Consider the following 26,417-nt stretch of genomic DNA (forward strand, 5'->3'; position numbering starts at 1 on the left):
GGGTAATATAAGAGTTATGAAATTGGACATCAATTAGGTGTGCTAGAACTATAACACATTTACCTAATGGAGTAATAATACCAGTTCCCCAGTTGCAAAAATAACATCTGGCATGCTTCCCCCCCAAAAAAGACAACTTACGAGTCAAGATATCAGCTTTCTATAATACCAAGGGAGGTTACTGTTTAAGTCTACACCTTCACAAGCATGAAAATAAGTAAGATACAGTAGTTTTGAATTCATTGGACTGAAAAGTTTAACTATTCAGTTTAGCTTCAGGGAAAAAAGAATGGGACATTGAGTATTTCATTGCTTGTTTTACTGTCAAACACATCAGCTAATATGAATGCTTTTACCTTTGGGTAATGAGTGACAACAATCTGGTTTAAGCGAAGGAGGAACTTTAGGTCCATGGTTGGGTCCATGCTTTTTATGTTTGTGTCATTGATTATTTTAAAGGCTTTTTATAATTATTTTACGTTTTCAAAATCTAAACCTTATTGTTTATTTTGAATATTTAGAATTACTTGCAGATACCTTTATACAGAACAGTACTATATGTATGGATTTTAGTTTGTGTAACCATTGATATTGATTTAATTAATTTTTCTAATTTTTGAGATTTATCATAAATCATCTTATTTCTTTCTTTTATATCTTCAGTGAAGTGCTTTATGTAATGTTTTCTTTAGATATTATAAGAATGTCAAATGATCATTAAAGAAGTATTTAATGTAGTAACAGTGCCTATGACAAAGGATTTACTTGTGAATACTTTTTAGATTACAAGCGTAGGAGAATCTGTAAGCATTCCACCAAAAACATCCTTTAGTGAACCAACTCTATTCCGTAAAAAGCGAGGGGCCAAGAAGAAGGTCAAATGGTCTTGTGACATCTGTGGAAAAGGTTTCTTACATAAAGGAAGATATGTCCTTCACACGTAAGTAAATGTATATTCCAGCATTATTTGAAAAATTATTTTGGTGGCTCTCACACTTATTTTTAAGAATTGTGATTTTTAATACCTAATTAGCTTAAATTCAGGGTCCTTACAACTATTTCCGATTCAAAAGATTATTTGCCAACTGGTTGGCAGCACTGAGCATCTGTCTCAGGATCTTGAGGTACAGTGCTGCTAAGTAGCCCCTTTCTTCTTTTTTTTTTGTATGTATCCTCTTGGTAAACTCAATATTTTATTGCACTAGCTCTTAGAAAAGTTTGTTAAAATTCCAGGCTATTTTGCTGCTGCTCTGGAAAGTACTTAAGAGAAGAACAATTCAAATTGCAGTTTTTTGCGTTAATTCTCTGGTGATTTTGAATGTGACAAAATTGCTGACAGACTCATTACTTGCAAACCTTTTTACAGTGAACAATGACACGTGTCAAACTACATATGTTGACATTTTGTGGTGTAACTAACAAAAGAATAGGAAGTAACTGGAAATTTTATTAGAAAGCTGAATTAATTTTCTGTTTAACTATATGAACGGATTATGCTCTAAGTGCATTTTCGGATCCTCAGAGAGTTAATCTGCTGATTGGTCTCCAAGGAACTTCTTGTAAAATGCTAGAACAGGGAATCCAATACGACATAAATTGCCCCTAGAAATATTGTCTCCCCTGCTCTAGGGCCAATGTTTCAATGTGCCAAGCATGAATTTAGTGTGTATAAGAGAGACCCATGAGTTCAGGCACTATTTAACTCGTCACAGCAACTCCAATGCTGAAATCATTTGCGAGTACTGGAGTCTATGCTTGTGCACTGACTTGCACTAAGGCGCCATTATGGTAATTACTGTTTAAGATATGCTTTCAATGTTTGTTTTGTCTTTTTATGTGATTGGGTTTGCTACCAGATGTCTAAGAAAGTGCAGGACATAATTTTACCTGACACTGTACAACTGTAGAGCTGAAAGCAACTCACAATTTTACAAAAATAATTAGAAAAAACACATCACAGATAGAGATGCAGAGCAGTGTCACATACGTATTTGCAAAAGCAAACTGGACATTGTACTGTACTGCATGGTACAGCGGGCTGGAGAGTGATCTTGCTGTTGTAAAGCCAGTCAGCAGCTAGGATACTAAACAATTTACTCTGATTGGTCATGTCTCCTACCAGCCTATAATGTGCCATGTATAAAATCATCAGGGCAAGCTAGGCCACTCCTATGCTTCACAAGTTTAGTTTTTCATGCAGTTGCCCAATTTTTTGTATCAGTTATTACATTACTCATTTTCTTTTAATATATTTTATTTAATATGCTATACAATGCAATACTTTACCATATTTTTTTTATTAATCTACTGTATAGGTATACCTTGGGTTACGTTGTTTCAACTGAAATCAGTTTTGATTATACGTCGGATGTCGAAAATAATGTATGTAAAAATAAAAAAAGTTTAAGCCATTTTATTTGACTTTACGTTAGTCCGCCTCAAGATATTGAAGTTGTAATATCATTAGAAAAGTATTAAAAGTAAATGAATTATATTGTGTACAATAAATAAGAATAAAAGTATATAAAATCATATTGAAATACGTAATTTACAGTAAATGTTGAATGTATAATCATCGTAAATCTTAGAGACTGAAATATGAAAACATCTGTGACTTTGTGTAGTTGTCTTATTTAGCCGTCTTCAAGAGCTTGAGGGGTTTTTATGATAATTCCAATAAACATGAAGTTTAAAATGTTAATTGTACTTTATTAAAGTATTTATGTATTCTATTTTTCAATTTCAAGGGCAATTAGTAACTATTTACTTTTTTTTAGGGGGGGGGTTGTGATTAGCCAATCTCAAAACTTTTTTTTTCTCTCCTTAAGAACATACCCTTAGGGACTGCAAGGGGGTAGTGCCATCCATTCATATCACGTAATGCACTGCAGGCATTGCTGAAAGGTTTTTGCAGTTTCTTCAGCTTCTAATTATGTTAGGGGAGCTTTTCCTAGTTGCAACTGGGCCCAAATTTTGTAAATCACATCAAAATCTTTGGGCCAGCCTTGGGATTTTTTATTGTTGCTCAAATTATCTTTAATTTTATGACTAATCAATAAAATGAATATGTGTTCCTGTTTTATTTAATGGCAGTCATTTTTTCCCGAATACTGTCTTCATTATTAGTTTTCTTTTCAGACGATTACATAAACAAGTTATTCTTCAATGTGCCTTCTGCAAGGATAAGTTCTCCACTCTAGAAGATCTCAATATCCATCAGTCTTCATCTGACCATAAAGGATTGGGTAAGTGTAATTACCTAGTTGTCAGGAGGAACTGAGATTATGAGAGTTGAATTATACTCTTAGTTGTAATTATTCCAGTTCTTATTACTGAGGGAAGTGAAAACCTTTCATACATGTTGGTATAGTTGGGGTCAGGAATTTCAGTATCCCATGTTGGTGTAGTTGGCTTCATGAATTTCAGTGTACATCAAGGCAAGCTAAGTTGATATTTAGAAACAATTTAGTCAGTACAGTAATAGGTAATATCCTTTCATTTAGTTTATGTAAAGCTGTTAGCATCACAGTTGAAAAAAAATTGGTTACGCTTAAGAAAATATGGTAATAAGGATGTTTTCCAAATAGCATGTATTGTGAATTTAGTAATAATATTATTATATATCTAATGCAGACTGTAGTAATATGAGAAAACCATTGTTTTATCATAATGGGATGAAAATCTTTGTATCATTTTGTCTTTACATTGAAGACTTGCCAGATGTCTCCTTTCATCTTATTGTCAAGTGTTTAAATTTATGAAGCCAACTGTACCTTTATCTTTGTGCCTTGTGTTGCCCATTGAAAGCAGAAATGAAGGTTCTTTGTAGCATCTTTATAGATCCAAAAGTTGTGTTACTGTTTGCCTCTTTGTTTTAGAAGAAAATTTTGGTCAACCATGATTGTTTAAAAGTGATATTTTGTGTTCTGGTTAGTCTTGCAATAACAAAAGTAGTAGTAATCAATTTCTTATAAAAATTCTCTAAAGTTGTACTCTCAATAAAAACCTTCTTACCACCTTACGTATTTTTTTAGCAAATATTGCTTGGTATCAGGAGAACTTTGGTTCACTAAAATACTTACCTGAATTGATCAGTTATGTTCAAGCTTTTAATTTTGTCTTGAATATAACCAAGATTTAAGTCTAGTTTTGATTCAGTTTTCATTTGAATTATAGAGGTAACTCAACAGTGCCATGCTGAAAGGCTTAGATATCTGAATTTCCTGCTTAATACTATACCTTGGGTTTTTTATATTAAACTACCTCTTCATTTTAATATTCACATTATTCCAGAGGATTCATTCTGTAATCATTTTTCTTTCTCCTACCATCCATCCGCTCTGTTTGTAATTCATTCTCTTTAAGGCTTTCTTTTTAACTTAGTGATATTTAATTACAGTACCTAAAAAGGGATACTAAACTTTAAGAAATCCAGATAAAAATGCTATCCAGCAGTATGCAATAAGGAGATCCAGGGGTCTTCTAAGTACTTATATTGTGACTGCTTTATATTATATTATTATTATTACTTGCTAAGCTACAAACCTAGTTGGAAAAGCAGTATGCGATAAGCCCCGGGACCCCAGCAGGGAAAATAGCTCAATGAGGAAAGGAAACAAGGAAAAATAAAATATTTTAAGAATAGCAACAACATTAAAATAAATATTTCCTATATAAACTATAAAAATTTTATCAAAACAAGAAAGAGAGAAATTAGATAGAATAGCATGCCCAAGTGTACCCTCAAGCAAGAGAACTCTAACCCAAGACAGTGGAAGACCATGGTACAGAGGCTATGGCACTACCCAAGACTAGAGAACACTGGTTTGATTTTGGAGTGTCCTTCTCTTACAAGAGCTGCTTACCTTAGCTAAAGAGTCTCTTCTACCCTTACCAAGAGGAAAGTGGCCACTGAATAATTACAGTGCATTAGTTAACCCCTAGAGAAGAAGAATTGTTTGGTAATCTCAGTGTTGTCAGGTGTATGAGGAGAGGGAGAACCTGTAAATAATATGCCAGACTATTCGGTGTACGTGTAGGCAAAGGGAAAATGAACCGTAACCAGAGATAAAGATCCAATGTAGTACTGATTGGGCAGTCAAAGGACCCAATAACTCTCTAGTGGTAGTATCTCAATGGGTGGCTGGTGCCCTGTCCAACCTACTACCTAGAAATGATTTTACATCAACTTTAACCTTAGTGGGATTGTACATGGAATGAGTTTTCTCCACTGTCCTGTACCCTTTGTGTCTAAATTCTTTTCAAGTCTAGGTCTTCATCTATCCTCTTTTTCGTCATTTGCAGGGCTTACCTTCATTTATTTTTTGTGATACTTATGTTTCTGCTGTGTGCACTTATGACCAACTGTTCCTGATTTCTTCATCATATCACATGTTTAAACTTTCTCAATTTTGAGATCTATTTTCAAGCCTTTTGACATCATATTTCTCTGCCACTTTTTCAGTCATGATATTATCTTTTCACTCAGACCATGAATTTCAACTTTGTATTGTCGTGCTTTTTCAGGATATTATCCATGTTCCTATTCTAAGTTTTTTTTTTTTTTTTTTGTCCATTAGGGTTCCCGTGTCACAGTCAATTTACTGCTTAGGCCAAATGTGTACATTTGAGGGAAGACGATTTGACTAGACCTCAACCAGTAGCATGATACCACCCAATTATATTAATCTTGTAAAGTTAATCATGTTAAAACATATGCAAGGATCTGTAATTGCTCTTAAGTCTTAGGTTGTGTTTAAAGCCCTAGTCGTTTTAATACTGTCTCTAAAATGCTGGAAAATTATTCATGCTGCGTTGGTTTCCCTGAGGGTGGAGGAGTTTGACTGCTGTCTCTAATATGCTGCGAGTTGCTCAACTTATACATTTTTCTATCATAGAGATTTGATACTTAGGCTGCATCATCACCATTTATCTTTTTATGGCAGATCTCTCCATTAAAGTTTATTCATATAGGGAATTTTCTCCTCTCACCTCTGCCTTGTACCCATTCTCCTTGCATTCCCACTATTATCTTGGGTTTCCTTCTTTGTTTTGCTTAGCTTCTTCCATGTCTTGTGGTTGTCAGGTGAACTACTTTTGTCTCATCTTTGTTACATACCTTAATCATCTATCATGGAGATCACAGTTTATGCCTCATTACTGTCTTTTCCCCATTTCTGAATTTTGTATGCATTTTTTTTAAGAATGATGATCAAAGGTAAAGATATCTTCATACATAGTTCTAACCCTAAATTATTCTAACCAGAATTTATATGAACACCATGAATAAAAATGATTGATGGAGTCTGAATGAACATTTTTGGTCATCAAAACTCAATCACTTCCTTCACATTTTGTAATTCTCTCTCTCTCTCTCTCTCTCTCTCTCTCTCTCTCTCTCTCTCTCTCTCTCTCTCTCTCTCTCTCTCAAATTTTAAATCTATTAGATGATCCTATGAGAGACAAGAAATTTGATTTAGTGATTTTCTTCTAACCAAGTAAAGGCAAGAGCTGATTTGAAGGTCTTAATGATGAGGATGATTATAGCCTTCTTGTTGAAGCACTTTATAGAAATAGTATTTTGCCCCATTGTTCACCCCATTTTTTTTACTAACAACTCTTCAGACCATCTGTACAAGTCTAAAATGTCTTTTAGTGAGATAACATAAATTCATAATAACTAGTAGGACTTCTTCAATTGAAATTTTAATTCTCTTAACTATATTTTGGTTAGCCATGGTGTATTAGTTTTGATTGGCAGTTAACATGTTTTTAATAAATTTATATCTTATTTCAGGAATTATTGAAATTGAAAATGAGGGTGAGAAAGTAGATTTTAAGTGCCCGCACTGCCCCAACCGAACTTTCGTCACTCAAGAAGGCTATAATGTGAGTAAACTTTTAATAATTGTTTGAGTATAATGATAGATTTTATTGCTATATATACTTTCAGTGAAAGTAGATTGTCTTTATTTCACTACATTTCATGCAAATATTTTTAATTTTTCTTTGTTCCAACGTACATACAAACCCTCCGCTATTTATCGGGTATACTTTCGGCGCAGCTGAAAGACGAGCCATGATAATTTTAGTGAGGGATAACCTCCCCATCCACTAGTTAGCGGGTGGGGGGTGGGGTAGACTGACTACCCTGCTCACTCACACCTCTCGGCTGAGTAACCACTTTACTTTATGGCTCGGTAGAGGACGGACATGCTGCCCTTCTCTCCCGCAAAAACTTGCCTTGATTGTTTTTGTTTATTTTTTTTTTCTTGTTTGTTTTCATTTATCTTACATATATATGAGTGTATATATGTATAAATGGAAATGTACGTTGTTAGATACGTGTAACTTTGATTGCTGTTGACAACGTATCCGACTGCCTCCGCCGTAAGGGAGTTGTCATTGCCGCCCTACCTGCGACTGATGGTCGGCAGGTTCTCAACACTGCCATGTGTTTGTTTCATAACTGAATTAAAGTGTATAACAGTTCAGCTCTTACAAGGAAGGTGACTTATTCCCCGAATAGTGTATTTTGTGCAACGGAGCATAAATTGTAATTGATAACAACTTCCTTTTTTCACAGGTAACAGCGACGTAGAACACATGTGGTAGCTCGTGAGCTGCCCTCATTACGAGGTAGCATTCGCTGTCAACCTTCAACTTGATGTTCCTCTTTCGAGGGGAACTTATCTCTCTCTCTCTCGCAAGAGAGAGAGAGTGATTTTTGTCTACGCCTATGCTTTATTCCCATAGAGCTGGGAGAAAGCTTGCCTTAGGCGATGTCCTTCTTTCGGGAGGACTTCTCTCTCGTTCGCGAGAGAGAGTTTCTTACGCCTATGCTTTTTTCCCATAGAGCTGGGAGAAAGTTTGTCTTAGGCGATGTCCTTTTTCGGGAGGACTTCACTCTCGTTCGCAAGAGAGATATTATTAAGCCTACGCTTTTTTCCCATAGAGCTGGGAGAAAGCTTGTCTTTGACTATGTCCTCCTTCGGGAGGACTTCACTCTCGTTCGCAATTGAGATTTTTTACGCCTACGCTTTATTCCCATAGAGCTGGGAGAAAGCTTGTCTTAGGCGATCTCCTTCGGGAGAACTTCCCTCTCATTCGCGAAAAATAACTTGTAGGAGTTTGCCGATCCACCAGGGGCGGTGGCAGAGCTTTCTCCGAAGTAAGTTATCCTCGTTCTCGAGAGAAGACCGCCTCTGGGCATCGGCGGTCCCCCGTTACGCTTTTGTTCTCCTTCAGGGGCGGAGCAAGAGCCTTATTTTAAGCGACATTCTCCTTCGGGAGAACAAACCTCTTATGTGGAGGTGTTATCTTTGAACCTGCTGGTTCTCCTTGATCCTTCTGGGTCTCGTTACGATCACCCTTTGGGCTGGCGTGATCGTTGAGCCTTCGGGCTCTCATCATGTTGATCCTGCGGGTTCTCATGACAGTAGGAGTCCTTCGGGAGCGGAGACTCCGCTCGAAACCTTCGGGTTTCAGTTACGCTGAACCTTCGGGCTCTCGTAACGATGGTAACGTTTAGCCTTCGGGAACTTGTGCCATCAATCACTCTGACTTTTCGGGGTCTCGTGACAGAGGAACCTCGGTTCATCGTTACGCTGATCCTTAGGGATCACGTAACATTAGTTACGCTGACCTCTTGGGCTCTCGTAACTTTAGTCACTCGGACATTTCGGTGTTTTGTGACAGGGAAACTTCGGTCTCTCGTTACGCTGACCCTTCGGGGTCTTGTAACATTAGTTACGCAGAACCCTTGGGCTCTCGTAACTTTAGTCACTCCGACACTTCAGTGTTTAGTGACAGGGAAACTTCGGTTTCTCGTTGCACTGACCCTTCGGTGTCTCGCAACGCATGCTACGTTAGGCCTATGGTCTCTCGTGCCCTTAATCACATTGATCCTTTGGGGTCTCGTGACAGAGAAACTTCTGTTTCTCGTTTGCGCTGACCCTTTGGGGTCTCTCAACGCAGTTCACGCTTAACCTTTGGGTTCTCGTGATCATAGCCATACTTATATGACAGAGTTTGCGGGCTCTCGTTGTGTTGACCGTTCGCGCATACACAACACAGGCTATCGTGTACCTTTGGGTGAACGTAGTAGTGAGTATTCTCGCCACACTGAGAGCTCTCGCGCACAAATTGCTGCGCACGACCAACCTTTTGCGCACATGAACGATCGGGCACGCACAACCAAGTTGGCGCGCACAACTGGATTAGCGTGCATGACCAAATTGGCGCGCACGACCGGATTGGCGTGCACGTCCAAATTGGCGCTCACGACCGATGTGGCGTGCACGACCAAATTGGCACGCACGACCATATTGGGCACACGACCGGATTGGAGCGCACGGCCATATTGGCGTACATGATCGGATTGGAGCGCACGGCCATATTGGCGCACGAATAACGAGGCGCACGCAATCAGTTGAAGTGCGCGAACAACACTTATAACAGAGTTTTTCGGAGACTTGTTGCGCGAAGTGTTCACGAGTGTACAAGAGATTTACTCTCATGACAGAGTTTTCGTACTCTCGTCCCGTGAATTGTTGCCGCGCGCCCATCGTCATCAAGAGTTTTACTCTGATGACAGGGATGCCTGCTGCCTAAGGGTTTACGAATCTCTAAGGTAACTATGACACAGTTCCTTTGGGTCCTGGTTACGTAACGCGATTCCTGAAAATTCCATCGGGAATCAACGACAGAGTTCTTGCAGGTTCTCGGCACAACATCCCTTAAGGTCGTGAGAAAGGAATTCCCAAATAGATTCTGAACCCCTAGGTTCTCATCCGAATCTCTCTGTTTCCGCGATCCAGAGTTTTCTGAAAACTCTATTGTCTCCCCCCCCCCCGTCTACGGGATGGGTCTTCTAAAGGTGTGACTTGATACTTCACTCTACACCCCCAGCTGATTACTATATCAGCTAGTCTGGTTTCTCCAGCACCGATTCTTTTGTTTTCGAACGAACGACCGTCATCTTTCCTCCACCTTCCCACTTCAAGTGGTTTGGTTAGCAGACAGAAATGAGCAGGGAATGAAAAATTCTTTACATTCCAGTTCCTTTCCCCTGGCAGGCCTGGCCTGATTTAGACGGTAGTTTTCTCACTAGCGAGAAAGCGTTCGAGGGCAACCCCTTTGGGTAAGCGGTCGATGGCAATTATGTCTGGCCTTCTTGAAGCAAGCCCCCACATACGAGACTTCACCCCTTTTCGGGAGACTCGTTCCTGAGAAGTTTTTACAAAACTTCAATGGGTGTTGTTTAAACTTCATGAAGGCCGTAAACCTTCCCAGAGCATGCACTCTAGCCAAGAATAAACTGCGACTTCATGAAGGCCGTAAACCTTCCCGGAGCATGCACTCTAGCCAAGAAAAATCCGCGAGGTTGTTGTCTTAAACTCGGTTCTACCGTTTAATGGTGGCAGCCGCCCCCGTCATTGTACCCTGGGCATAACGACTTGCCTTTTTACATCATAGGCTTCCGAGACTTTATTTTTTCCTTACAGGGTTATTGGTTCGAACAATTAATCCCGAAGGAACATTGTTAGCTGACGTTAAAGAATGATAGCAACAGCGTGGGCATCTTTTCATTATGTTTACGAACGTTTCAAACCCCACCCACAGGTAAACAGACATCCGTTTCTGTGTAATGAACACTGGCTAGCCCCTCACATAAAGAGGAGGGGTAAACCAAAGGAGAGATGATCGCCTCTATAACTGTATATTTTGTTTGAGAACATGTTCGCTCTCATTCAAGAAAATATTACAGTTAGTCAACGATCAAAATTCTTTTGGCAATAATGTTGCGATTCATCACACATACATTATTCCCGCAACCGGATTCGTTGCAAATGTTTCCTGGAGGCAGAGAATACGCATGCGCTAGCGCAAATGGACAAGTACATATATGCTTGCAAGCGATCTTTCTGCCAACAAGGGCTATATACATCTTCCAATTAGAACTCTGTTCTATTAAGTTGCATATTTATATCCCTTACTGAAACCAGGTTATTCAGTACATTACTTTGCTACTTTCCTGTAACCAGACATACGGCATTTACGTTCTGCCTCCTTATAGGTATTTTTTCCTCTCCCCCGATCGGAAGTCTTAGTCTCCTACAAAGGCTTTGGCTGGAAACTTCTCATAAACATATCTGTTCCCTAGTAGGGAACATTTAATATAAATGCTAGTTTACCGATCGGAGACGGAGAAGTACGAACGCTTTTTGTCCTAAGAAGGAGAAACCTCCGTTACAAACGTTTCCAACGTTCTCCAACTGAGTTCCGGACACGACTGTTAAGTCGAACTACGCATGTATGCTTGTCATGCGCACAGTTTGGTGTTACTACTCCGTAGTAGACTTATGCTCTCTACCCACCCAACAATAGATTGAAGATATATCTCAATCCTCTCTTGGGTTTGGTTGGAAAGTGATCTCTATGGAGGTTCGCTATTATAACATAAGCTGTACTGATTAACTGGTTTACCGTTTGGTATCGGTCTTATTCGGCCAACCACACTGGATTAGTGGCAGTTGGAGGGAGAACAGGCTGTTCCCCTTCGTTGCAAGAACGTGCAATTAGTTACACGTCTAGACATCATCTCGAGATGTGTTTATTGCTATGCACCCCCCCCCCCCACAGCTGGACAATCCGCGGATGATGGGTGGGAGACGAGAGCTTCTGCAAAGAGGCCTGTCTTCTTGTCTTCCCTCTGGATCTGATGCTCTCTTTAATGCATCAAAGAGAGAGGGGGGTTGCATATGCCACACCATTCCATCCTCGTCCGTTGGGCCGATTCAGAAAGGTACCAGCATTCACCTCTCTTGGAGAACCATCTAGCAGTACAAAGCCTCAGATGAACAGAGGACAACTTGTTTCCCCCCTCTGCTTGTGTCATTCCTGGTATAGGAATGTGCTTGTAAAACCACCCAGATAGTGAGCTCCTAGTGTCTTAGAATCATCTTGTATCCAACAAAGTCTTATCTTTGTGGGGTCCCCGACTGTGGTTACGCTTGCAGCGGCCCTGATCTTCGGGCTCCCACTCAACCGTTCCCCAGGCCCTCAAACAAGATGTATTCCAAGATTGGTGGGGCGGCCTAGAGGTGTGCCTTGTTTTTTCCCCCCATTCGGTCTGGTGAAAAAGCCCTTAGCCAAGTCAGGATAAGCAAGATCTTATCAATGACTCCAATAGCTTCTCTATGGCATCTCGCAGAATGGTTCCCAGACCTTCCGCACCCCGTGACGGAGCTCCAATATCTTCGCTATGGCAAACCGCAGAATGGTTCCCGGACCTTCTACAGCTCCTGACGGAGTTCCGAGGGATCTTCCTCCACGGCACGATCTTCCAAGCAGCCGCATGCTAACACTTTCCTAAACCGTAGCTTTGCTTCGACTTCTCGCCTGGAACGATCTTACACCACCCCTCTCAGAGAGGCCTTTCGCAACAAGTTACGGAAAAGATGTCTAGGCACCTCTGACACTTTTCAGCGTTGGTCTTCCAGGCGAAGTGTTCGGTCCTTTGTGACAGATTTCGTGGAAGGGGATTCTCTCCCATCGATGCCTTTACTTATACAAGTGTGAGATAACTTGTCCCCCATCGGATCTCAACCTCCTCCTGGCAACACGGTTCGTGTCCTTCAGTCTGTGAAGGCCCCTCTCTACGAACCTTATGCCCAGCAGCAGATCACTTCCTTACACAGAAGATGGCCTTTCTACTCACTTGGGCTTTTGACCAAGAAAGTTAGTGTGTTGTATGATCCAACCTTTGATGTCTCCTACCCTAGGAGATGGGGAGAAGTAATCCTCAGCTGCGTTCCTGAGTGGATTGCCAAGACTGAAATTTGAGTGTACTGTACCCTAGGTGCAGCCCATTTCGAATAAAGTGTCTTCGTTTGGTAACCGGAAACCCATCAACTGGGGTTTTACCCAGTGAGGAGTCTGTGGGGTTACCTTAAAAGAACGATACTAGCTTGCCCCTGAGTGTCGGCTCAGTTGACCAAGAGGGAGAAGGTCAAGAGGAGGACCTTAAGGATTTCCTTCCTCTCTGGGATCAGAAGGCAATTGAGGTTACTCTCAATCTAGACTCTCCTCCATCCTAAGACCCAGAGCTCGAAACGTCAATGGCGTTGCTACGTCCCTGGCGTTCAAGAAACTACACTGTGGTGCAGATACTTTAAGTGGGCATGTGGAAGTGTCAATCAACCTTCACGGCCCCCTACCTGCAAAGACGTCTTCGTTACCACCGGAAACCCATCCACTGGGTTTTACCCAGTGAGGAGTCTGTGGGGTTACCTTAAGAGAACGATACCAGCTGGCCCCCGTGTGTCGGCACTGTTGACCAGCACGGGGAAGGTCAAGAGGAGGACCTCAAGGATTTCCTTCCCCTCTGGGATCGGAAGGCAATTGAGGTTAATCTCAATCTAGACTCTCCTCCATCCTAAGACCCAGAGTTCGTAACGTCACTGGCGTTGCTACGTCCCTGGCGTTCAAGAAACTACTCTGTGGGCATGTGGAAGCGTCAATTGACTTTCACGGCCCACTACCTGCAAAGATGTAACCCAAAGAACATGGAGACCTTTTCCATTGGTCCTGTGGTGGTCGCACAACAAATGGTCTAAACACCTCAGGCTCCTTGATGGACAAGTAGCAGAGGGTTGAGGGCTGAGGGTACCCGGATTAGTCTGGGGTGAAGGAGTAAGAATGCCTGGCTCCTTTCTTCCTTTCACCTTCTCCCCTCTGGGGAAAACAGTTCCGCAAGCCTCTGCATAGCTGACCTCACCTTGCTGCAGGTAAGACACATTTCCCTTGTGCTTACTAAGTATAGAAGAATACTTTGTTACGTCCCCAATACCTTTTAGAGGTAGAGTATTGGGTAAGTTTTTAAGAACAATAGGTTCTGTACTCGAGTTCCTATGTTAAAGACAAGCCACACTGTTAGTTCCACTCACACACAAGCTTCTGCAGGCTGCTATCAGTGCATTACCTCATTTCAGCACTGGATTTTAGCGAGAGTAGGGTCCCTTCTACTATTGATCACAGATCGAAATAGAGAGGACCCCGGGTCATGACCAAGGCCAGTTGGTGAGGACTTCCTCCCTCCCAAGAGTAAGTCACCCTATAAATAGCGGAGGGTCTGTATCTACGTCAGAACAAATAACAAATTTATAAGTAATTTGTATTTTTCCTAGTATACAAACCTGGACCTATTTATACAAATTGGCCCGCCACCCTGTCCCCCCAAGAAGTCCTGCCATAAAGCTAAGTGGTTACTCAGCCGAGAGGTGTGAGTGAGCTGGGTAGCCAGTCTACCCCACCCCCCACCCGCTAACTAGCGGATAGGGTAGTTATCCCTCACTAAAATTATCATGGCTCGTCTTTCAGCTGCGCCGAAAGTATACCCTATAAATAACTCCAGGTTTGTATACTAAGAAAAATACAAATTACTTACAAATTTGTTATTTTAATGTAATAGTAACTGGATTTTGCTTCACAATACAGGTATTTTGTTCTAGTATTTTGTAATTGGATAAAAATCAGGGATGGTAATTTGATTATTCTGGGAAATGTTGTCCTAAGATATAAGACCCTCTGATTTTAAAATTTATTTTATAGAATCTAAGATGGAACGAGCTTGATCACTTAATTTTCATGAAAAAAAAAATGTTTATGTTCTGATTAAATGATATGTAAACTACAGTCTTTCCCTTTTCTTTCAGACACACGTATCAAGTATGCATGAAGGTGCCAAGCCTTTTGCATGTGCAACTTGTGGGAAGAGATTCGCGTATCAGCATAGTCTTCGTAATCATTATGCTTTACATGAGGTAATACTGATATAGTTTCCAAGTACTTTTTATATACTAGTAATGCTTTTGAGAACTGCCCTTTTCTCTTTAGTACTTATCTAAATCATCCTAGTCCTTCTTTCCATAGCCAGTTTGTTTATGACAATGGCTTCCTAACACACTACAGATATATATCTTAACAATTTGCAGTCATAACTAGAATTTATCGTATTTTTATTGTGTCGATGAATACAACATTTTAAAAGGTCATAGCATTTTATTTTGTGTACTAGTAAGATATTGTTTTATAGTAGTCAAGTCATTCTGTCTATTGCTTTTCATTTGCACATTTAACATTTACTGTGCAAGGCAACAAACATGTTTTATCTCGTTCATTTGATTCATGTGCCCAACTAACCTTATACTCTGCCGCAGCAACCTTCTGGCCACTTTCCAGATTTAACGTTTTTTATACTTTCATTCTAGTCCTCATAAACTATGTTTTATTTACATTGATTTCCAATTCTTTCTTCTCCATTCTGTTTTCATCCTTTAGAATATTTTTAAGAACTTTTTTATTTTGCTGTTAACTTTCAGACCTTCTGCATAAATTTACTCCAATGGACTGCCATCTTTTGTACAGTTTTTTATAATTTCATTTCCATGATGATGTTCTTAGATGTTGCAATATGTGTGAGGTAGATATTTTAATCATGTTGGATATTAAAAGTTCAAGGATAGGTTATCATAATTTGTGACTGAAAGTTTCTAAAAGAAATTCCAGTCCTTGTTTAAAACAAACCATATTGAAATAAAACAAGGAATTGACCTTAACACCAAACTAGGATCCTCAATTTTTAAGTATCCACACAACCCTCATTTTGTCCCCAGGTGCATATGTTTAATCATGTACACTGTCTGATTCATTTTTGTTTATCAAAATAAAAGTCTATATATACAATACATCATGCTTATAAGTTACATTCACTCTTGTGGAAACAGATAAAGGTTGTACTGCAGATGTATATTATAGCACTGATAAATACTAATTGTTGAAGGTGTAGCCACAATTTTTTAAACTTTACAATTTATTTAGTTTTCATAAGCCAGGTAATCTATTGACAGAATATTCAGACCTAACTTGGGAATCCCTTACATAACAGAACTCAAGTTACATTCACATTCACAACTGCAGGAATGGCTACTGGCCATGTAAATATTGGTTCTCAAAGCTTTTTTGTTCAGTTATAGATAAAATACAGTACATAGGCCTAAGCAGTGAGAATAACTAGTCACCAGACAAATTCTGTCACCACCAGTTTGAATATTATGAATGATTAATCAGTGAGCCTAACCCTTGCTGCTGAAATATAGCCTTCTAAAACATTAGAATTAGCTGTAAAGGAAAGTGTTTCAAAACACTTCCAACCTTATTACCCCAAAACATCATTGAGTAAATTTCCTTGTGAGTAAATTTCCTTTTGTTCATTAATTGTACAGTGGTAATGTGCAGAATAGAAACAGGGACCCCAGATAGAAATGGGAAAAGCTGAAGGCAAAGGAAGAAAGAATGTTCTTGATGGAGTATATTATAATGAAGTTTATAACAAGGTTAAGTAACAGACTAGTCTGATATCAGTCACAATGCCTTTGAGCCATCAGAAGCTCAGAGACTAAGCTAAACTAAAATAACGGCCATTCATTGTAATACAATTTAAAGACATGTCCACTATGAAAATGGGGAATTGATAGGTTAGAAAATAGTTTTATCCTAATATTTGAGGAGGACTTAACTTTGGCTTCATTGTTTATGACTGGCATGCTAGTGCTGCACTTCTGCGGAGGCCCATGAATGAAAATCATAGCTTATACTGTATAAGGTCACCTCCCAAATAATAGTGATGTATTATTTGTGAATTAAACACTTTCTTATTCTTAACTGAAGTTTTTCACTGAATACAAATAATCCACTGCAGTCAACCCTCTATATTTGTGGGGGTTAGGTAACAGAGACAGGCTCAAAGATTGAGGATCTAGGATGCTTTGTGCACTAGGATAGGTCAACTCATATCCTACCAGCTCACTGACCTTTCCCTACCTGCAGTTGACTAACACACTAAGTAACCCGCTGTTCTGCACTACGTTGATTTCTTGTGGTTTTTTTCATAGTATTTTAGTTCATAATACTTTGCAGAGGTAATTATACATTATTAACACATCCTCAGTACAAGGTAAGATAACTCATTACATGAAAGTCATCACCACACACTGTTGTTCATATATATCAACACTTGCTAATACTATAGAATAAAAAAATCACTAATAACTGATGGTTGAAATGCTTCTGAAATTGGAAACAAAATTATAAATTACTGTAACAGATATTTATCAGGTAATTTAGTTTTTTAATGTCTTTTTTTATGTTTGCATCCTGTAATGAATTGTAATAAAAGTTTTTTTATGCCGCATCTTTTAAAGCCACCAAAAGAGGAACGAGAATACCCTTGCACAACGTGTGGGAAAGTGTTTACTCATCCTAGCTCGCTCATTTACCATCGAGAGTCAACGCACAACAATGGCCGTCTCTTCGTGTGTCATATATGTAATGCTTCCTTTAAACACAAACAGTTGCTCCAGAGACATTACAGTGTTCATTCAGAGGAAAGGTATGTTACTTTATTTCCAGTGAGTAGATTTTACTAGAACATTTTGTTTTTTGTTAGATAATTGATGTTTGGTTTTGATGGTTTGTAGTTCCTGGATGATGAGTGTAATGTTGGTGAAGTGAAGTGATGAGTGAAAATTGTTTTTTGGTGCAGCCATTTTTATTTTGTAATAACACATAATGTATCCATAATATGGATTAATATGATTTTAAAAGATTCTTGTAGTAAGGTACAGTATTGCCTCTTACAAAGATCAAAGACTGTTTAGCTCCCACATAGATTTCCTTCTGCTCACAATTTTGGCCTTCGTTTGATAAAGAGCAATTTTGGTCAGATGCATGTAAATTCCAAAATGTAAGATTATGTGTACATAGCTTGATTGATATTTTTCTTTGAGGGTTACCACATACAATGTGTATTTTTCACATACTAGAGGCAATGCTTATATTCATTATTATTTAGAGGCAAAGTCCAAAGCTCTTCAGCCATAGCAATCAGTAAAAGCAGAATTTAATCACTCCCTATGGTGAGCATTGAAATCACCAACAAGCACAAAAGAGGTTTTTATATTATCATCTTTTATCTTAGTTATAATGGTAAGAAGACAATCGAAGATAGAATCATTCAAGTCTGAATTCCGAGAGATCATACACAAATAAAAGTTATGCCTACCTCAAATTTAAATGACATGAATCTCATGACATCCACATTCATAGCAGGACTTACGAGAAGTAGGGTACTCGGTCATTTAATACACCACCATTCCCCTTGCTCTAGGAATGGCATCCCGTTTAAAAATTAAAAGCTTCCTAAAAGCTTGAATAAGATCCTCATAAGAGTGCCTCGCTTGAAAAACCAAAAATTTCTGAGCATAATAGAATATACTTTCTCGAGGAAACTTAGGTCTATAATAATTCTATGGAGTCTATGAATAGACAACACGTGAAGTCTAGGTTACATTGGTCCCAGATTTTGATCAATATCTCCAGACAGTATGAGATTTAAAAGCAATGAAAAAGTTTCATCATACCTGAAAACAAACTCAACAAAAATTATAACAAAAACAATATGCACATGAGAATATATAATGCAACTCATAGACTAAAAAATAGCCGGATAAAGTTGGTCAACATGACAGACCCAACACCCCATGCAAGGCTAAGTACCCATCAGAATAGCTACTTCAGCTGAAGGGAGGACAGTAACAATGGTTTTGAAAATGAATACGATAGAGGAAGATAAAGAAACAGATCAGTAAAACATAACCTCTTGATAAACCACCAGGCAACCATGACCCTTCTATTAAGCCAATCTAACACACCATTTAAAAATAAACAAGAAGAAGAAAACACGTATAGAATAGTGTGCCAGAGTGTACCCTCATGAATGATAGTTCTAATGCAAGACAGTAGAAGACAAAGGTACAGAGGCTATGGCACTACCCAAAACTAGAGAATAATGGTTAGATTTTGTAGTGGCCATCTAGAAAAGCTGCTTTCCGTAAATTACCGTAAGTCTCTTCTACCTTTACCAAGTGGAAAGTAGCCACCGAACAAACACATTACAGTAGTTAACCCCTTGAATGGATAATTATTGTTCAAAATTTCTATTCCTTTATCCCAAGTTGCATTGCTGCATCTTCAGTCTATTCACCAGGATGTCCACTTTCTTCAGATCTGTTAGGATTCAGATTTTTACTCTCTCAGAGAGACAAATGCTGTAGATTTTTTTTTTCTTTTTTGTTGTAAATGTTGACGTCTCGCAGGATTATATACAGGCGAGGGAGTTCCCAGGCCCCTCGTCCCATCCCTTTTAGTCGCCTCTAACGACACGCAGGGATAACGTTGGCGCTATTCTAATTGTTTTTATGCCCCCACGGCCACAGTGGGCAGGCTGGGAGGAACGTAGAGAGTAGAGATCCCCTTGTTGTTTTGTTTCATGTGTTGATGACGGCTACTCCCCAAAATTGGGGGAAGTGCCTTGGTGCATGTATGTATGTTGCTGTAAATCCTTTGGGCCAACTTTTTGAAAGATGAATTAGTTTTCAGCTCAAAGGGCATGTTAAACTATTTGATTGTAATGGTATGAAGGTTCAGAAATTTTGTGTTATACTCTATTATTTTGTAGCAGTAATATTGATGGTGATCAGTCTTTGCAATATAATTGTGGTACCATCTTACTTCATATCTCATACAAATGAAAGTACCAAGAAATATCGGTTTAAATTGAGGTAAAAATTACTAAACCAATTTTGCCCCCCTTTTTTTTTTTTAAATATGATGCTCAATTTTGAATATTAGACTAAAGCACCTTTCAGTCTGTTAACCATTCCTTGCCCATATTTTTAATGTTTATAAATTAATTTTTTCCTTGAACGAATACTCTATTAAATGCTTTAAGAAATCACTGTTAGTGTTTGATAAGAAATTCTTATTCAAATGCCCAGTTTTCTCGTTGACTTTTTAGATACAATGAAATATGCAATTAGATTGTAATTACAGTTCTTGATTTATACTTATGTACTATTTTGGCCCATTTTGCTTTTTAGTAATTTTATCTTATTTTATACATGATTGGCCAAGTTTATACTGTGTCATTTCATGTTAATTCTATACAGACACGACTCAAACTGTACTGATTTTCTCCTCAGACCATACCCATGTGAAATATGCCACCAAGCCTTCAAAACACGAGGAAATTTGTACAATCACATGAACACTCACACAGGTCTTAAGAAGTTTACCTGTGAGATTTGCGGCAAGCAGTTCAATCATCTTACCTCACTGACACTTCATGTGAGATCACACACAGGTAATGAATATAAATTACTTGTTTTTGATATAAAAGATTAGTCAGATTTTAGTGAATGAAAGAATAACATAAACATTTTCATAAGAATATGATACAAGTGATATGAGTGTATGCAGCTCTGAATTGTTGCTTTCACCCCTTTCTTCTCATCTGTGTTTTAATCTTGCGTAAAATTTGTTAATGCAATTAATTTCACGAGCCTATTGTTCTATTCTTTTGCATAGGTTGTTTTCTCTTGGCTTTTTAGTTGAAAATTTGCTTGCTTTTGTATTTCGTTTCTGAAATTATTTGTTAAGAGGTTATAAAATTTGTAATTTTTTTTTTTTCTGGTCAGGGTCAGTCCCGGAATACAAATATTATTGTTATAAGGTTTTGTTTTCTTGTAACAAAGTGCATTACTGATATATTACTAATTAATGGAAACCAAAACTACCAGAATAAAATTTGGAAATGTCCTCCTGGATAAGAATTTACAAAGTTTTGCTATAGAATTTAGTCTTCTCCTTGAAACAAAGAGGCCTTCAAACACATTGAACAATAAAATAGGGAAGGAATTGAGAGATAGGATACTTAAGGTGCATTTTATGTTTTACTCAATTTTTCCAACTTCAGTCCCATCCACTTTGTTATCACACTTGTAGGAAAGTGCACAAGTGTGCATAGAAATTGAGGAAAATTCCTCTGCCCGGCAGTGTGTTGGACGGGAGTTTGACACCCGCTCAAATTCAATGTTTTTATAGCAGTGTCTACAACCTCACCATCCTTGCAAGCTAAGGATTGGGGGTTTGGGGGAGCCTATAAGTCTATGTGCTGAGACATCAGTAGCCATTGCCTGGCCCTCCCTGGTCATAGATTAATGGAGAGGGTTTGGGCACTAGTCACTTGTACATATGGTCAGTCTATAGGTCATTGTCCTGTCCCTTGCCTTTGCCATTAATGAGCAACCTATTAAACTTTTAATTTGTTAAGATCATTATTATTAGTGTTATATTATTTTAAAATCTGTAAGTAAATATATATGAGACATAAAAGTTAATAGTTACAAATAAAATTTTGTTGTAAAACTAACAAGGTCATGGTTTCTCAAACAACAACAAATGTAAGCACATTTCAATAATTTTTTGATGTTTTAAATCTACTTAGGTAAAAAATTGTCATTTTCTTTAATTATTTTGCCATCAACAAGTATATAAAGTGACAGTGCCCTTTGAGATTGATTTATTTCATAATTATTCTTTTTAGGTGAAAAACCATTCAAATGTGAATTTTGTGCCAAGAGGTTTACACAGAATGGAAATCTTCAAGAACACATCAGAATTCACACAGGAGAAAAGCCATTTTGTTGCGAGAACTGTGGAAAAAAATTTACAACTTCATCCCAGGTAACGCTCTTAGTATTCAATTTGTTTTTTTCATCTTTAGATTATGAAGTGTTATTTTTCATTGTTATAACATAGCTTAATCAGACCCCCAAGTAACTGTGCCTCTTTATTGATTTATGGTATTTAGAAAGAAATGGAGGGAATGTGTCAAGTTTTTCTAATGGTGTATGTATCCTGTAACAAATGAAGACTTTTAAGATGTATTCATAGGGCAATCTTGCTGAAGAGGGTGTTGTGGTACTTGAACACAACATTCATCATAAAGAAACACTTTCCTACATTATTAACATTAACTAGCAATTGCTTTTAATTTAATACAGCTATTTTTTGGAAAGTGCTGTTTTGTCCCAAGAACTTTCTTGTAAAGGAAAGTCCAATACTACATGATATACTAAAGAAATATTTTTATGCCCTTGAAGCAGTGTATCAAGATGCAAAGTATGGGCTCAAGTGTTTGTAAGTGGAACTATATTGAACCCATCAGAGCAGATAACAAGGTTTTCTTCTTCTTGCTTCTGCCTCCTTTTTACGTAGTTCGGTACTAACTCCAGATTCTTCCTTTGAGGTTTATATCTCAAACTTCTCTCTATGGGTTAGAGAAGTCATTGGATCGCTCACTTGGTTTCGGTTTCCAGTTCCTTGTGATCTCCACCTCACTCCGTCATGCCCTCTTGGAACAAGGGTCTCGTAGGCATAACCCTTCGGGGTTTTTCACTTTTATCCCCTATGGACTAAGGGATAGATAGAATCAACGCTTTCTTTCGTTTACGAGCGATGACAACACGGATTTGAGAAATCTCTTCATTTCGTTAGCTATCTTCTCATGAATATTTAAATATTCACTAGGGGCACAGAGGAAGCACTCTAGCTTCCTCAAAAGTATCCGGGATGCTCCTTCTAGAGACTCTGGAGGTAATGGGCACCTTCAGGACTTGTGTAAGAGCAACTTAGATGCATGATTCCCAGGAGTAACCGTTGGGAAGGCTAAACATGGTCAACCCAGAGCTTGACCTTGGTCTTGCTAGTTCAGCGCTGACGATGACCCTCCCCTACATCCTGAGTTAACTCTGCCAGAGGAGGGGTGCAAAGTCCGAAAACATTCGTCCAGCTATTCTAAAGGGAGAACATCTTTGTCGCCTGTGAATTAGGATGGCTTCCAGGATTTCCCCTGCGTGGGGCGTTGAGCGATGTAGTGCATAGACTGGGGGCGGCTACAATATCGTTGCTGCGGTGTCTGAGGACTCGTCTCTTTTTCAACCATAACTTGTTGAATGAGCATGATTTTTCCAGTCCCTGTAGCAAATCCCAGGCTGGATCTTACAGGACCTCTTATAAATCTCCCACAGGAGTATGAACGAGTGACATTCATGTGACCCCGGCTCGTGAACAGGTAATCCAAATTGATGAAGAGCTCTCTCCTGTCAGGTTTTACGCGAACAAAAATTGTTTCGCAAACTCCAGGTGCAGAATAATCCACAGGTTCGGCGAGAAATTCTTAGACACCAATCGACCTGTTGAGAGAGGGGGCGAATTTTCTGACATTCTACGCGAACCCAAGCATTTGTACGGACATCCGAAATCAAGCTTTGCCATCAATGCACGAGTTCATTACAGTATTACAAAGGTTACGAGAGAGGATATGGCACCTTGCGACCTCCTGTCCCCTAGGGAGGGGAACACGTCTGACAGTGGCGTCTCCAGGCTCCTACAGTTAACTCTTACTTGCAGAAAGATGCTGGTAGGCTGGATACCAGTTGATCACCTCTACTACCTGAACAAGTTTGTTTAACAAACTTCGTTCGGGATAAAAACGGCGGACACGGATCAGACAAACACTGACCCCCAAGGACTTCATGACAACACTGGAATGGGGATGCTTCCGCCAGATTCCAGTTCATCCGTCATCAAGAAAGTTTTAAGAATCATCCGTGATGATCTACAATGCCAGTTTAAGGGCCTATAATTTGACATGGTTGCACCACCTCCGTTTTTTCATAGAGAGTTTTCTCCCTAGTGTCAACCAGGACTCGCAGGAAAGCTTTCGTCTGTTAAGAGTTCATCCCTGTAGCCAACACAAAACTGGTATACCTAGGAATTCTGCAAGACATCAAATTAGGAAGTCTTTCTGTCCGAGAGCAACAGAGAGACTGAAGAAGGCATTAGTCCCCTTCTTGATACTATTCTCTCTACCAGCATATCGAGGACTCTTGTCTAATAGGCCATCTGTTAGCCCAGGAGCTCTACAGTGGCAGCTGAAGCACACTTGAACCCACCAAGAACACATTGGGCCTTCAGGACTCGAGCAAAGAGAGATCAGAATCAGTGGACATCAGATATCAACCTCTTCAGGGAGAAGTCTTTTTCTCTCCCCCTACTGAAATTCATACCATTCAAGGATTCCTCAAAAGAAGGGGGGGAGCTTTCTGCGGCATCAATCGGTCTCCGTGCTCTGGTCCAAGTCCGAAGGGGTCCCAGCACATAATCCTTCTTGATGAGGGTAGCCTTTCTGGTCCTGCAACAGTTTCATTACCTGCGCGCAGTTCCCTCCTTGGTGTTGATGAGCAACAACAGCCCAGGGGTGTCTAACAAGAAGCTTTTGCTGTACTGCTCTCTTATCGGATCCCCAGGCGTGCCGGCAAGATGCATTTCAACAACGGTGGGACAACATAGAGGTCTACATGTGTCCTCCGTTTTTCCTGATGAGAGTAGTACTCTACGAGGCAGATGCTTCCACCAGCTAGCTAATGACCCTCATAGCCATGCTATAGCATCATTCGGAAAGGTCCTTACCTTCTTCAGATTCTAGCAGAAGTCCTTCCCTCCATGTCACGATCTACTCGGACAACCACACACAAGTTCTACCACAAAATCCGTAAAGTTTCTACCTCTTCACGCCAGAAGGTTTTCCAGCATCGCCTAGTGAAGAGAGGTTATTCGCAATATGTTGCAAAAAAGATGTCCGGATACCTCCGGTAATCTTCAGCTGCAGTGTACCAGGCTAAGGGGGCAGTCGTCCGTGATTCGGCTCGTGGAAGGTGTAACTGTCCTTTCGATATCACTATTCCAGCAATAGCGGTTTGTTTATTAGGGAGGAAGAAACTTCTTTCAGTCTTGGCAGTGAAAGGCTATTGCTCAGCCTTGAGCCTCGCCTTTAGATTGAAAGGAGTTAATCTTTCATCATTGTTGGAGTTCTCTGTCCTTATACGGAGTTGGTAGCTTACCTGGCCTCAGTCAGAAATTAGACCACCTCCATGGAATGTGGTTTGTTTTCTACAGTCTCTAATTGAGCTCATTACGAACCATTATGCGAGACATCAGATCTTCACCTGACCCTAAACAATCTTTCCTACTCGCTTTGGCTTCGACCGAGAGAGTAGATGAACTTCATGATTTTTCCCCCAACATTCTTCCATCCAAGGGGAGGGAGACTCAAGATCCATCAGTAACGGACTTTAGATTCGGTCCCTTCTGGATTGAGAATCACCGTAGTGTAACCGGTGACCCAGATCAGCGGCTACTATGCCCAGGTAGGGCTCTGAAGTGCCACCTTAAAAAAACTTCAGGAGCTCATCCCCATGCGAACGGATTGTCTGGCAGCATGAGTGTTAAAAGGAGAATTGCAAAGATTTCGATCTCAGCATGGATTTGCAAGGTCTTAGATGTGACCTTGAATCCGGATTATCTTCCAGAGACGCAGAAACCTAGAGCTCTAGACACTAGGGCCATTAGTACATCTCTAGCAATCAAGAAAAACTACTCCGTGGCGCAGTACTACATTGGATCCTTCTCTCTGGTTACGGTTCACTTTCCCTTTGCCTACACATACACCGAATAGTCTGGCATATTCTTTACAGATTCTCCTCTGTCCTCATGCACCTACAACACTGAGATTGCCAAATTATTCTTTTTCACCCAAGGGGTTAACTACTGCACTGTAATTGTTCAGTGGCTACTTTCCTCTTGGTAAGGGTAGAAGAGACTCTAGCTATGGTAAGCAGCTCTTCTAGGAGAAGGACACTCCAAAATCAAACCATTGTTCTCTAGTCTTGGGTATTGCCATAGCCTCTGTACCATGGTCTTCCACTATTTTGGGTTAGAGTTCTCTTGCTTTAGGGTACATTTGGGTACACTATTCTATCTCAATTTTCTTCCTCATGTTTTGTTAAAGTTTTCATAGTTTATATAGGAGATATTTATTTTAATATTACTGTATTCTTAAAGTATTTATTTTTTCCTTGTTTCCATTCCTCACTGGGCTATTTTCCCTGTTGGAGCCCCTGGGCTTATAGCATTCTGCTTTTCCAACTAGGGTTGTAGCTTAGCAATTAATAATAATAATAATAATAATAATAATAATAATAATAGTGGGCATGTGGAAGTGTCAGGCAATCTTCATTGCCCATTACCTGCAAGAGGTAACCCACAGGAACAGACATTCTTCATTGGACCTGTGGTGCCTGCACAACAAATGGGTTAAACACCTTAAGCTCCTTGATGGACAAGCAGCAGATGCTAGAGGGCAGAGGTTACCCAGGATTAAGTGAGGTGAATGGGAAAGAAGGACTTCCATCTTCTTTCTTTCATATTCCCCTCTCTTGGACCACAGCAATTTTGTTACTCTGCAAGCTGGCTTCCTCTTGTCTGCAGGTAATATCTATTTCCCTTGTGTAACTTGGTATAGAAACATACTTGTTGTGTCCCCATATCCCCTTGCGACGTGGGAATAGGGTAATGTTTATGGTGTGTTCAAAGAAATCCGAGGACTCTGAGAA

General features: G+C 39.5%; 1 protein-coding gene across 2 annotated transcripts in view; it reads left to right on the forward strand.

Moving 5' to 3' along the window:
• LOC137656849 (zinc finger protein 596-like) overlaps window positions 1–26,417 on the forward strand; it is a 104,370-nt gene that overhangs the window by 56,345 nt on the left and 21,608 nt on the right. For both annotated transcript variants that reach the window (XM_068391199.1, XM_068391200.1), the window contains exons 8-14: window positions 783–940; window positions 3,139–3,245; window positions 6,797–6,888; window positions 14,718–14,825; window positions 17,265–17,452; window positions 20,103–20,263; window positions 21,506–21,645. In XM_068391199.1, the coding sequence (XP_068247300.1) occupies window positions 783–940; window positions 3,139–3,245; window positions 6,797–6,888; window positions 14,718–14,825; window positions 17,265–17,452; window positions 20,103–20,263; window positions 21,506–21,645 (954 nt within the window). The remainder of the gene's footprint in view (window positions 1–782; window positions 941–3,138; window positions 3,246–6,796; window positions 6,889–14,717; window positions 14,826–17,264; window positions 17,453–20,102; window positions 20,264–21,505; window positions 21,646–26,417) is intronic.

Source organism: Palaemon carinicauda, chromosome 17 (genome assembly GCF_036898095.1).
Source record: "Palaemon carinicauda isolate YSFRI2023 chromosome 17, ASM3689809v2, whole genome shotgun sequence".
NCBI lineage: Eukaryota > Metazoa > Arthropoda > Malacostraca > Decapoda > Palaemonidae > Palaemon > Palaemon carinicauda.